General features: G+C 38.9%; 1 protein-coding gene across 2 annotated transcripts in view; it reads left to right on the forward strand.

Annotated features, from left to right (window-relative positions):
- Nucleotides 1-10258, forward strand: part of FAM13B (family with sequence similarity 13 member B) — a 39001-nt gene extending 28743 nt beyond the window's left edge. For both annotated transcript variants that reach the window (XM_010163073.1, XM_010163072.2), the window contains exons 15-23: nt 1468-1597; nt 2087-2168; nt 2445-2674; nt 3025-3108; nt 4856-4951; nt 7373-7456; nt 7556-7728; nt 8262-8363; nt 9609-10258. In XM_010163073.1, coding sequence (XP_010161375.1) covers nt 1468-1597; nt 2087-2168; nt 2445-2674; nt 3025-3108; nt 4856-4951; nt 7373-7456; nt 7556-7728; nt 8262-8363; nt 9609-9732 — 1105 coding nt within the window. In that variant the 3' untranslated portion in view covers nt 9733-10258. The remainder of the gene's footprint in view (nt 1-1467; nt 1598-2086; nt 2169-2444; nt 2675-3024; nt 3109-4855; nt 4952-7372; nt 7457-7555; nt 7729-8261; nt 8364-9608) is intronic.
- Nucleotides 10259-14371: the final 4113 nt, after the last annotated feature.

The raw sequence follows: 14371 nt of genomic DNA on the forward strand, positions 1-14371 counted from the left end.
GATTTCCCTGGCATTCGGTCAGGGCTTCTGACAACCTGCTGTAATGGCACTTCCTGGGCTGAAGATGGTATTTATATCCTTTGTTTACTAGTCTTTACTGGACTGCTGGTCTATGATTTTATGTAAGTTTGTTCCCAGTAGCATGAATATCTGTGTTCATGTTGCATAATTTTGGATTTGCTTTCCATAGTATGTTATCCACTCCCAGTAAAGAGAGACGGGTTATACAAACCATTGCAGCTAAATTGTACAGTAGTGGTCTGGGCAGATTCTTCATTTGGGCCATGGAAAATCTTCTTTCAGAGGGATTATAGGAGAGCATCAGCTGTAAGAGAGAAAGGCATGGATAGCAGTACAGTGAAGAGGTGGCGTTCATAATACAGGTCTTCTGCAGATTTAAAGAATCAAGCCCATTTGACCTAGTGTATGAAAGCAGCATTGTAATTAAACAGGTTATTTGTGTGACACTGTGGAGTGTGACCCTCCAAAACTGTAAATAACCTGTGACCTGTACTTTTTACTATGAAAAGGAATTTAAGAAAAAATTCCATGCTTGTTAGGGAAGAAATAATCTTATAAAAATGATAAAAATCTGGAACAGGAAAGACCAAGTTTAGGATCTTCAATTCTCTGTCTGTATTGATGCAAAAGATAGTTGACAAGTACTGTTAAACTTATGCAGAAGGCTGACCTGCAGGCTTGTAATAACAGTTATCCTCATTCTGAAACAAGTAAGGATCTGCAGTAGTAGATTATTGGATTAGTATTTCTAATGTCTCGAACTACGTAGATGTCACGAGCTGTGTTGAGGGATGTTTCAAGCACCTTGTGTAATAAGTGGAGTTGAAAATTCTCCTGGGTCAGTCTTGAAATAAAAAGGTTTTTCACAAGAAGCAAATGTCAAGAAGCTGAACAAGTGCAAAAGATGATTCAAAACCAGAATCACATCCTCTAGAATATATTAGTAAGGCAAACAGATTAGATTACGTAGGTATTTTTTAGATAAGTATCTAATAACTTGCTTAAGACAGTTAAGTGGAGCTGTCTAATTACCAAGGATTGTTCAGTGGTAGCTTCTAGCCTAGGCTTTATTCTGTGCCCAATATTTCAAGAAGTACTGAAATATTAGTTATCTAGTAACACAGATAAATAGCCTAGCCACCAGAAAGATCTGAACTGTTTTAATGACACTGTAATTAACAGTACATTAGTTTATTACAGTCGAATTTCAAATGCTGTCTTACTGTTAGGGCTATTACTGAAATTAGAGAGGAAAAAAAAACAACAGATCACATTTTGAAGGCAGCAGATCAAAGCATTTTGATTCAGTAAGTAAATAGCTGTAACTGAAAACCTGAAAGGACTGCGGGGGAAAAAATGGAAATTGGTCATCTGTTATTCAAATATACAAGTTGTTTGCACTCGTTTAATTATTTAAATGACATTTAAAAAATGCTTTTAATGCAGAACACGAAGAGCATCCTTTAGCTCAAAAGATGACAAAAGGGAAGACAAGACACCTTATCAGCTTGTCAAGAAATTACAGAAAAAAATAAAACAATTTGAGGAACAATTTGAAAAAGAGAAAAACAGTAAGGTAAGTTACCACTCCTGCTTTTACTCAAGGTAGATGACTGCGTGGTAGAGCTAAGGTACCTGTAATTCATCACTGAATTATTAACTGTGGGATCACAAATGATAAAAATCTTGTTATGCACTGCTGTCTGCAAAAATGAACTCAACAGCAGCAGTGCTAGAAAACCTGCCACAATGCCTGAGCTCAGAGAAGGGCAGACAGTGACATTTATGCAGTGAGACTCGGGGGATATCAGATGAGACCTGTGGAGAGACACAAGCAACTTACCACTCTCTGGCTCAACTTCTGATGTCTTGTTTCAAGTTTCTTTTCACAAGTGTTGTCCATTATGTTGGCACCAAGATCTGATCTGGTACTGAGTATGAGTAGCATCCATGTTACTGGTCACAATTGCTGTCGTAAATATCACCATATCTTGATAGAATATTTATAAACAAACTTCAGTGTGTTTGTTTTCATAAAACGTAGTTTGTTTGTATTACTTTTCAGCCCTCCTATAGTGATATTGCAGCCAATCCAAAAGTTTTAAAATGGATGACTGAACTTACCAAATTGAAAAAGCAAATAAAAGGTAAGGGATGCTACAGTTTCTGGTTTTCTACAAACACAAATTATCTATATGACTAAAATGGCAAAGTCATTCAGTAAAATTCCACAGTCAGTAAAAATGTTTCATTTCTAGAGTATGAATTATTCAAAAATAAAAATCAAATTATTCTTGTGTCTGTTTTTAGTTCATTAGAAGAGAAACTTGGCCTATGCAAACTGTTACATTCCTTTATTTGCAGTTGAACTGAGAGAGTTATTTCTTTTAAAACTTTGTATTGAGCAATTTTTCTCATTTCAGATGCAAAGCAGAGGAGCTCAGATGGAGAATTCATACCTCAAACACGTCCACGAAGTAACACTCTTCCAAAAAGCTTTGGTTCCTCTCTCGACCAAGAGGATGAAGAAAATGGAGACGAGATGCGGGTTGTGCAGAAAGAGAAGAAGCCCACCAAGGAAGCTACACTTGAGCTGATTTTGAAAAGATTAAAGGAAAAACGAGTTGAGAGATGCTTGCCAGAAGATATAAAAGTAAGCACGAGGTTGTGGATTGGTTGTTTCTAAGAAAACAGAGCACTGTCAGACACTTCAGATATCACTTTAGCGACAAAATGATGCCTCTGTCTAGCAGCCCTTTACCAAGCCCTCATGTTTCAGACTCTGTGGGGAAATGATCAAGATGAACCACATTGTCCTTGCTCACTTTTTAATAACATATTTCCAAGTGTGTGCTGACAATATTGGACAGTTTTAAATGGATGAAGGTGGGGTGTATGGCATTAACTACGCTAAGTTTGGCTAAGGCATCTGTAGAGTTGATAACATAGAAAACCTGTGAAAGTAACTTGTGTCTGATTAGATGTGAATTATTCTTCTGACAGAAAATGACGAAAGACCATTTGGTAGAAGAGAAAACATCTCTCCAGAAAAGCCTCCTGTATTATGAAAGTCAACATGGGCGGCCGGTAATACTTGGTTTACTTTATCAAACTGTGTGAATGCATGTGTAGACAACAATAACTCCTGTGCAGTAGTAATGCCAGGATTTAATGGTCATGTGTGTTCTTTTTTTTTTCCTTCTCCAAAACACAAAGTTATTTATTGGTGTTGTAGTTTAACTGCAGCTGACAGCTAAGCACCACACACCCACTCACTCACTCCCCTCTCCATGGGATGGAGGGAAGAGAATTGGCAGGGTAAAAGTGAGAAAGCTTGTGGGTTGAGATAAGAACAGTTTAATAATTGAAATAAAATAAAATAAAAATGAATAATTGTAATTAAAAGGAAAATAACAGAGAGAAAACCCAGGAGAGACAAGTAATGCAAATGAAGATGATTGCTCACCACCAGCTGACCGATGCCCAGCCGGTCCCTGAGCAGCAGCCTCCCCCATGACCTTCCCCCTAGTTTATTGCTGAGCCTGACATCATATGGTCTGGAATATCCCTGGGGTCAGCTGTCTCGGCCGTGTACCCTCCCAGCTTCTCGTGCACCCCCAGCCTCCTCGCTGGCGTGGCGATGTGAGGAACAGAAAATGCCTGGACTCTGTGTGAGCACCGCTCAGCAGTAACAAAAACATGGCTGAATTATCAGCACTGTTTCCAGCACAAATCCAGAACAGCCCCATACCAGCTACGGTGAAGAAAGCCAAAGCCAGCACAGTTGGTTTCTGTGTTGCTATCAGAAGCAGCTACTGCATAGACTTTTTTTTTAAAAAAAAAAAGTATGAATAAGCCCTTTTTCCACAGATCAGTAGGTTATTGGAGCAAAGCGATGATGGGTGTCGTTCGGTGTCTTATATGTCTGCGAAGCAGAAAGAAATCTTAAAAATAAACAATGCAATTGAATTTCCTGGGAAAAGGCTTGAAATGTTATTCTGGATTTCACAAAAACAGAAATTATAAGATATTCTTTTCCTCCCCCCTCCCCAAGTCTGTTGCATGTATTTATGTATTTTAACTAATTGGAGATACAGAAGTTAGAGTAGGTGACTAACAATCAGTGCTTGAAGTTCTGGATTTTTATTTTGGACAGTGATCAACATAACTAGTCCAGTCACAAGATCTTTCCAGTTACTAGTCTATCAACCCTCTGGACTTGGCATACTAACTGTGTAATCAGCACTGCCATATAAATATGACCAAAACTTTGAGTCTAAAAGCCAAGGAAGAAGAATGGTCTTGGAGATAGTGGCACTGGTTCTACAATCCCCTTAGGGGAAAAATTCAAGTAAGGAGAGCCTTTAAGATTCATTATGTTAGTGTTCACAGTGACAAAGAATTGAGAGACAATCGGATAAAATCTTGCTACAGTTTCATCTTTTTCTTTTCTCCCCTGTCATCTCTGTAGGATCATCATCATTGCTAGACACACGGTCTTCTCCCCCAGTTCTTGGTCCCTTTTTTCCTCTTTTCCATGGGGTCTTCAAAGATAGAGGGTTTGCTTCTACTGAAGCTTCCCTAGCTTTTAGGAAATCTTTAAAACTTCTTCCTGAAAAATATAGGGAGTTAAAAATGAGAAAAGTGAGGAGGAAAAAGCACCCACTTATTCCCCTTTACGTGCATAAAGCCTATTTCATGCACACAACTGAAACTAGTTTTCTATTCCTATATGGAATGTCCATAGCCTGGCACCAGAAGCGGACTGCTTTGTGTTTGCGTGTATATTATTGAGTGACTGGTGTAATTAATTCTATGGTTTCTCTGCCTTTAGGTTACTAGAGAAGAAAGACATATTGTGAAGCCACTTTATGACAGATACAGACTTGTAAAACAAATGTTAACTAGAGCAAGCATTACTCCTATTCTTGTGAGTAAAAAAAAAAAATAAATGCTATTTCTATTTTTTTTTCCACTTTTAACTGCTAGGCTGCCTTTAGAAAAGCGAGTAAAACTGTTCCAGAAAACACATCTTTTCTTGTGGAAAATATATAAGATGATGTTGTCATCGTACTTGAGGCATTTGATTTACTGCTGAGAGCAGAGCAGGTCAAAGCTCTCTGTGACCTTGATGGCTCTTAGGAGATAAATGATTCTTGGTAGAAGTAAATAAGTGGTTCTAACTTCCCAAGGCTGAAACGTTCCCAAGTCGCTGTGTTAGCTGTGGATCCACAGTACATATTGTACTTTTAGTCCTCCCAGGAATAGTAACACCCGTTGCAGAGAAGCTTGCCTCTCTGCTGTCCTGTGGGTTACTGTCACCAGAGGCATGAGTGACAGCAGGGCTGTAAGGACCATTTCATTCCTTCACGTGTCCCCAGTATGAGTCGTTATCAACGTTTGCGACATCTGTACATCATCTGCGCTTTTTCATTGTGTTTTCACTTCATTTCCTTCTAGCTTGCAGTGCTTTCTATCCTCTCCTCTCTCTGTGGCCTTGCAAGAGATAAGGAAGAAAAAGCTTTCGTACTGTGCAAGGAGATCGATGTCACCTTGTTTGTAGTACCTGTAAAACAGTTGTGGAATGACAACCAGCTCTCTGTCTTTGTTCTTCATGAGCTATTGTCAGAATCTTGCATGATGACCCAGACTTGCAACAAAACAGTTTTGATATTGGCTATTTGACCCTTGTAGAAGGAAGGAATTGCATAACTGATGTGAGATAATCTCTTTACATATAGACAGTTCTCTGCCAGATTTACATTGCTGGGCAGTGGCTTACTCAGCAGGAGCTTAATGGGTTGGCTCTGACTGTCCTTAGCTATCCCCTTTAAGCTGAAGCACGAGATAAAGGGGCCAGTTCAAGATAATTCTTTTCTTACACATACGTTTTTGGGTAGCTGCTTTTATAGAAAAATGCTATTTACATTGCAGTCATAGTTTGGTTTAAGGGCAACTTAAAGGCTTTGATGTCAGTATCCCTTTCTGAACTCCATAAACACAGGTTGCTCTTAATCTCCTAAGCATTTCTTCATGCCTGGTGAGTCATAGGTTATTGGTGGTGCCCTTGACTAGTAGAGTTTTATCCCATCTCTCACCTAAAAAATCTGACTCTTCAGCTGAGATGTTGGATGGGGCTCTGAGCAACCTGATCTGGTTGAAAATGTCCCTGCTTATTGCAGAGGGATTGGACTAGATGACCTTTAAAGGTCCCTTCCCACCCAAAATATTCTGTGATTCCATGATTATCAGTAGACTTATGACTATATCATAGTTGCTCTGGTTTTTTGGCTGTGAAATAAAGGGAGGGTAATAGCCGACCAAAAGGATTTTAAATTCAGAAGAGATCTTGGTAACATAGTTCTTAATCTGCCGTAGGCAACACCTGTGAAAAATATTTCACAGGCCTCTGCTTTTGAGACCTGTAAGACAGATAAGTGGAGCTCTCTAATTACCAAGGATTGTTCAGTGGTAGCTTCTCTGTAGGACATACTCAGTGCCAGGTATTTCAAGAACTGTTTTTTTGGTTTCCATGACACTTGCTTCCATGAGTTCTTCCTTACAGCATCACAGTACACTGTTCACATACTCTGAAGCCTGTATGGAAATGTCCAAAGAAGCAGGAAGCTATTTACTTTTCATGAACTCAAGTTTTTTTTGACAGGTCATTGTCTTGTGTGGCTTTCGTGTTCCACTTTCTTCCTGTTCCAAGAGTCCATCTGTTGAAATGACTCGTGCTGTTCAGGGGTAATGGATGAACAGGGTGTAACTGCGTGTTTGCGACAGGCAGCTAACAGCAATTCCTGTGCAGCACAGTGGGACCTGTTTAGGCTGAAGTTCAAAGGGTCTTGACACTGAGGTGGCAATAGATAACTCTTACATGGCACTTGTAATTGCTGGACTTCAGAGTAGTCTAGACAAAGGAACTGGCAGTATTATTCCTAATGTATGTCTGGCAGAAGATAAAAATGTGGCTCTGGCCTCATTAACTTCATAGTCTCCTTGTGTATTGGTTTGGGAGGAACAATAGCAAATATGAAATTCACATATATCATTGAGCTTTAGGAATTTTTGACAGAATATGGAGTGAGTGCTTTTTATTTTAAGTCTGAAGAAGATTATTTTTACATAAAAAGCTACAACATTTATTTCTATGTCAAAGATACTTTGGGCATCTGAGCTTTTTGGGTTATATAGTTATTTTGTTTGTGCTCTCGAAGTATGTTTGCAGTCTTTTATTCCTGTGAAAAAAGAAATACTTTTAGGTATGAGGTGACTTGAACAAAATTCTGACTGCACACAGCATTGAATGTCTAACTGCACGTGATGAAACAACCTTAAATTTTTGCAGGGGTCACCATCAACCAAGAGGAGGGGGCAGATGTTACAGCCGATAATTGAAGGTGAAACTGCCCATTTTTTTGAAGAAATTAAGGTGTGTACAGTGCATTTTTTAAAAAAAATACTTCCCAGCACTTGTAATATGGAACTGAAATATTTCATATTTGTTTTGAATTTCTGCTTTGACTTTCAGGAAGAAGAGGAGGAAAGCGATGGTTTGTCTGCAGACCTGAGTGATATCTTGAAAACTGCTGTCCAGACACAGTCTGTTTTAAGCCCAGTTGAAAATTCTGAGTCTGATGTTGAAGATGGTCAAGAGAGGCTGACCCGGGACCTTCGGCTGTCAAGCACCCGCGCTGCTTCTATGTACGTAAAAATAAGTGACTAATTCCATTATAGAAGTTGCAGTTATTGCACTTAAGAAGCAAAGAATCATAGAATTACAAAGTGGTTTGGGTTGGAAGGGACCTTAAAGATCATCCAGTTCCAACCCCCCGGCCATCAGCAGGGACACCTTCCACTAGAGGCATGATACCAAATATATGATGTTGGGTGGAAGGGAGTGACAAGTTCAGTGCTTCTCAGGAAGTGCTGGGCTTGAATGAGTGTTCTTTCCTCTAATATGTCTGATTAAGATCTTTTTGTATTCATTGAATTCTTTAGTATCTTCTAAACCTTCTTCAGCCTTACTTGAGCTGTGCAGACAGCAGGAAATTTATACCCTTTTATTAACTACTAGTTTGTTCTCAGTATTTTACCATCAGACAGACAGCATATTCCTTATGAGCAAGATAAATTGATTATTAGTACAGCTGGCTCAGTTGGTTTTGAGTATGCTTTGAAAAATTTAAATTTTATTGTATAACCAACAGTATTTTTCTTTCACTTGAAATGTTTAGGCCTGAATTATTGGAGCAACTGTGGAAAGCCAGAGCTGAAAAAAAGAAGCTACGTAAGACATTACGAGAATTTGAAGAGGAGTTTTATCAGCAGAATGGAAGGTTTGTTTAGTACAAAAACAGATGCTGGACAGCAGCCTCATTTTGTAGCCAAGTATTTTTTTTTCAACTTTCTATATGAACGTTGCCAAATGGAATCTGATCTGTTTTAATCTCTGCTATAAATAAATCTCCTGAAGGAGGTAACATTCTTGTGTATTATTAATAGTGGAGGAAGCCTGCTTCTGAGTTTTGTTTCCTCTGTTATGATCTGTAAAGCTTAATAATGAAAATTGAAGTGTTTTTTTGTTTTGTTTTGGGGTTTTTTTTAATTAAAAAACATCAACATTTAAAAATATTTATATTTTAAAAGTATTTTTTATATAACCTCCCCCTCAGATTATCCCTCTGTTTTTAACATCGGGGGGGAAGTTTGCCTATTTGTCCTTTGTTCCTGTAGGTCAGTCCTGACAGGGGATATTTGCTTTACCAATTAAGGGCAGATAGTTTTTATTCTTCTCTGTATTGTTTAGTTCTTTTAGGCTTCTTATTTGAGTAGATGTTATGAATTTGATTGAACTGCTGCCCATTGTTTGTAATAAGAGGTTTTTTGAGGTGTATCACCTCATGAACAAAACTAACAACACTCTCGAGGTCAGTCACTTCCTTGACTGGCAGATGTTCTCACTTCACTGTACTTTCTACAGTTTCTCTCCTTAACTATAAAGTCCTGGACTGTTGGTCATACAAATTCCATTAACTTGGTTTCATCACACACTTACTGATTTTGGGACATAACTCCTTTTGACTTTAATGGCAAATAATGAGGTTAATAATGAAGGGTTGATTTAAAAATAAGTCAGATTAATAGATTAATTTATTACAGTCCAGTCTTAAATAAATAAGAATAAATCTCTGCTGTCAATTTGTGGGTCAGTCTACATAACAGTGAAAATGTAGATTGACTTAAATTTATTTGTATTTTTCTATAATTTATACACAGGATCTGAAATGAAAGTGTTCATATCCTGTTAATAAAAACTCGAGAAGAACTTGGAGAGAACTATTTATAAACAGTGCTGCAACATTTGTGCTGAATAAATGCTGCTGGCTTTTTTAATTCAGTTTTTTAGGTGATAGCAATTTTAACTACAATAAACTAAACTATAACAATGTGTCTGTTATTGGTGAACCAGCTGCCAAAAATGTTTTTATCTCCCCTGAGCTAACTGTGCATTGTTGATTTTGTGTTTGGTTTGCTGCAGTTTGGAAGATTTTCTTGAAACTTAGGTGTCCTTCTTTTTACAGGAACGTACAGAAAGAAGATCGGGTTCCAATGCTTGATGAGTACAGGGAGTACAAGAAAATTAAAGCCAAACTGAGGCTGTTAGAAGTCCTTATCAGCAAACAAGATTCTTCAAAATCAATTTGAATTCTGTTCCTCCAACCCATTGAATAACATGATGTTTCCCTATACTACCACTGTACTTATTGGGTGCTTGTGTTCATTTATCATGCACTGTTGAAAGAATCCAGTTTGTGCACTTTATTGTGGTGCCACTATAACATGTTTGAAGGGGAAGTAGGTCCTGGCTAGAGAGCAAGTAAGATTTCGAAGTTTGAGACTGCTCTATCCAACTTTAGCAAACACAGTTTCCATCAAAGTTTTTTGTTCCAAAACAACCATAGCTCTTTTTTTTTTCTTTAACATTCAAGAACTTTGAGACTTTTGTTATTACCAACTTTTTGCGTTATTGAAGAAATTATTAATACCATAATGCTACACTGAACTACTCCTCTTGCCTATTTTTTATTATGGGGGGGGGAGGGAAAGTCAGCAAATTAAACGTACAGCTCTTTTGCCTGGAACATTTTCAAAAAAACCAGACTGAAATTCCTTTCAAAGGACTGCTGTGGAACAACTTTAATTTTTGTGTATTTTAAATTGCACCTATAACACAATAATAATTAACATCTCTGGATTTTGCTCATTTAGTGGTCACGTTTCCTCCTTGGTAAAGATTGACAGTTGGACAAAACCAGAAAGTGACCTTGCTTAGTGTCTTTTAAAACTTGGAGAACTGAAAAGTTATATCACATGCTGCCTACAGGACTGATGTTATTGTTGTTCATTTTATCATTTTAGCGGTTATTGTTTATCAGCTAGTGGTGACGTAGTGTTTTGTCTGAATTGGATACTGCATCTCCACTTTTGGGAAGATTTGAGGAACAGAAATGAACGTTTCAGTGTATGGAAAATCTGATGGCGCTCAGACTTGCATAGCTCCAGCAGAAAAGAGCTGGCTTAGGACAATTAAAATTCCACGGTACCTGAAAATAAGTATGGTATCAAGGGCTAAAATAAGTGTAGAGAATGTGCACCACAGGGTGAACTGTTGGTTTTGAGTGGGGAAAAAAAATAAATTACTGCTGTTTATCACAATTTTGTTTTACAGTTGGAGAATAAAAATAAATTATCTAACCCTTATGATGTAAGCAAAACAAGTTTATGGGCCTTGCATGATTTAGCTTCAGAGTTGAAACTAAATAATGTTTTTTGAGTATCACATCTGCTGTGCTGAACGATGATTTAGCTACTAGCTTTATGCTCTGCAACAGCCATCGGCAGCTGTTTCTGATCTGGCAAAAATCTAAGTGTTAATTTTAACTGGTGCTTTTTCTCAGTTGGGGTTTGTTTGGTTTTTTTTTCCCTTCAGTGTATCAGTTTGATTGTGGCCATGTTTTGCATGCACCTATTCTCACTGCATGTTTTTATGACTGGCTAATGTCAACGTAGCTTATTATTCACATTGCTTTATGAAAGACCAAAAATGAACTTTCTCACCACGTAAGAACTGGCTAGCATGTAACCTCATAGACTTGCTGTTCTGTCATGAAGCATATGAAATAGGTTGAAAGTAGGATTTACTTTTTTTTTAGTGCTCAGATTTCATCTGTGTACTGTAAAATGTTTCTTGTTTTGTTTTACTCTGCTTGTAGGCATGTAATTTTGGAGAAAAAAAAGCACTAAAATATTGAGCACTGGTGGTATGCCTTTTTTTTTTTAATTTTTATTTTTTTTAACTGCTAAATGATCTGGGACCTTAGAGAATGATGAGGTTAAACTAGTCTTGAGACCATTTATCAATTTTCTTCAGTTCCATTGTGCAATGTACACTTCAGTTACTTTTCTATCAGTCTGCAGACACGGGTGTATCCAAACATTGAAACTAATGTGTACTGTATAGTGTTGTACATGAATGTTTGTGTTTTATATACCACATGCAAAATGTCAATATGCACTATTTAAATGTTTTAAATAATATATTCCTCCTTTATAATGCTTAAATCTATATGATTCCAATATTTTTATAAGTGAGTGAGTGATCAGACTGGTTCCAATTCAGAATTAACAGCTGCTTTGTGTTTGTTATGCGGTGTTTGGCTGTTTATTCAGTATAGTAGTAGTAAAGCATGGCAACAGTTATGCTGAGTGTGTTTTGTGCCATCCTTGTTGAGCAATAAAGAAATGGTAGAACTAGGCATTTTGTGATATAACAGTTTTACTTTGGTAAAAGCAAAACCTATATATCTATATGGATATATAGATATGAAATATATATATAACTAAACCAGATATAATTGCATTGCTATGTCTGGTGCTCATTGTATAGACTTTTATAATAAAAGTACCTTAACCTTTATTGTCATATATCTTTGTTTCTCATCATGCTTTTTCCTCCACTGCCATCTCTTGAAGAACAAGTGCCGAGTCCTTCGCTGTTCCTGTTGGTATTTGTAATTTCAGGGTGTTGTTGCTGAGACAGGTCACAATTCTGCAGCCTGTCAGCAGAGCCACCTGCACTGGTGGTGGCCCAAGTGCCGAGACAGACCTTGATGAAGCTGCAACAGTTTGAGACTTATTTTACCTGTTCAGACCATGCCTCTCAGCAGAGACAGCAGAAAGTGACCCAGGCAGCTTCTGACCTGACAGCTTGGCTTGTGGTGTGGTGTGGGCTTCAGTTCCTGCCAGGGTGCCAGCCTGCTGTTTGGTAATGTGAGAGCAAACTGTGAGTCTTGCTCATCCCTGCTCCAACAGTAGCAGCTTTGGAGTAGAGGGGGCAGAGAGCTGATTCAGCCATTGCTGGGCTCGTTAATTCACTGCCAGTGAATACACTGTCAGCTGATGAGCAGTATTTGATTGTGTCTCTGTATCCGTAATGATCTCTTAGCCTTAAAATCAGCATCAAAGCAATTTCTGCTGTGTTTGTGGCCAGAGCGCGCTGTTACTGCACACAGCTCTCTAAACACAAGAGGATGCTTTTCCTCTGGACCAGATACAATTGGTTTTTTTCATAATATATGGATATAAGTTCATATGAAAAGTGATAGAGGTCTTTTAAACTGACTCTTCTGTTGTATTTTGTGTAAATCCACCTTTCTTCAGCCTAAGGCCTGGCAGGGGACAGAAGAACTCCCGAAGGTGAAGACTCTGTGGATGTGTGGCAGTGCAGGTAAATGGGAAGAAGAAAAACACCTGGGAAGGTTGAAGGAGCGAGTGAGGCAGAGGAGGCAGAAGGCAGCCTTCAGTATGTTCATTGGGTGGGGCAGAATAACCTGCCCTCCCATCACATCTTTCCTCTGAAGGTGGGAGGAAAAAGAAAACACACGTTCTAGGACACTGTCTTGAAGAATGGACAGGGTTGTTGAGAGATCTGTTCTTCAGTCCTCCATTCTTCCTTAGTATTATTTATTCAACAAAGCTTGTGCTGATCAAAATGTTAATAAGGCAGAAGTCCCTCAAATAGTGGTTTGCTGGGAACTGTTTAAAATCCATGTACTACAAAAGTGCTACAAAGTAATGAACTAAGAAGATTTTAGTGAAGGAAAATAATCCTGTGTTAAAAACCATTAGCCAAAATGGAGGAGAAACAGGTAGTTTTGTGGGTGCAGAAAGCTCAGTGACACTGGGACAAGATCCTTGCTGAGGAATCAGTTCAGAGACAACGCAGATCTATAGTATTCCGAGGTTTGCTTGAGCTGTTACGTGACTGCAGGGCAAGGAGCCTGCTGGGAAAAGTGAGACGGGCTATAAAGAGTTTCCCGTGCCCCAGAGGAGTGGAGTGAGGATGAGGAGTGCTGGAAAGCTCTTCCCCGAGGTTCTGGGTAAGTAACTGTGACTAAAGGTTTCAGGAATTCTTTGTACCAGAGGGGTTGCCAGGAGGAGCAAAGGTCGGAGATGCCAAAGGTGTGTGTCAGGCTATTGAGTAATCGGGACAAACGGGTCGCCAGTGACCGGTGTTTTCTGGGACAGGTGTCCTGGGACACCCCATAGCAACAAGAACCCTTGGGAAGGGAAAAGGTGGGTTTATTTCAAACCCGTCCCTTTTAGAAGAGAGAGGATGTCTTGGCTTGGCCAGGAGACAGAAGTGCATAATCAGTGAACCCCAACAGGCAAACCAGTGCATGGCTATGTGGTGCTTCTGGGGTGAAGTGATCTCTTTCTGGGTCACCTCAGATGCCCCTCTGCTTCCCTCTCCATGAGATGGCTCCTCCGCAGTCTGATTAGATGCAGAGAGCAGAGACCGTGTAGCAGCTTGATAGTGCTCTCTCTGTAGAACATAAAGCTTCATGATATCCTAAATCCTTCTAGGATTTATATCTGTTTTGGGACACTTTGGATACTGGGGGTGTTGTGTCATTCATGAGCTGGGATGTACAGCAGGGGCAGGGGCTGTGTGGTGCAGGTGGGGTGTTGCTGCTTGGTGATGGCCCCGTGTTCAGATGGCATTTGGATGTGTGTTTTATTTCTTCCTGTGGTTGAGTCCCAGCAAAGAACAAATATTAATGACTATACAGGAGCAGATAGTTTCTGACCTGAACTACCTTGTCTCTAAGGCAACGGGTGTCAATGGATTTAGGAATAAAAAGGATGTTCTGAAAATCCAGGCTGGTGCGAGGGTGAAGCCAATCGCCCTCTAGTGGTTCCAGCTGCTGGGGCCTGATCAAAAGAAAAGATGTAATTGATTGATTTCCTGAAAGAATTATTTTATTTTATTTTATTTTATTTT

Source organism: Antrostomus carolinensis, unplaced genomic scaffold (genome assembly GCF_000700745.2).
Source record: "Antrostomus carolinensis isolate BGI_N321 unplaced genomic scaffold, ASM70074v2 scaffold13222, whole genome shotgun sequence".
NCBI lineage: Eukaryota > Metazoa > Chordata > Aves > Caprimulgiformes > Caprimulgidae > Antrostomus > Antrostomus carolinensis.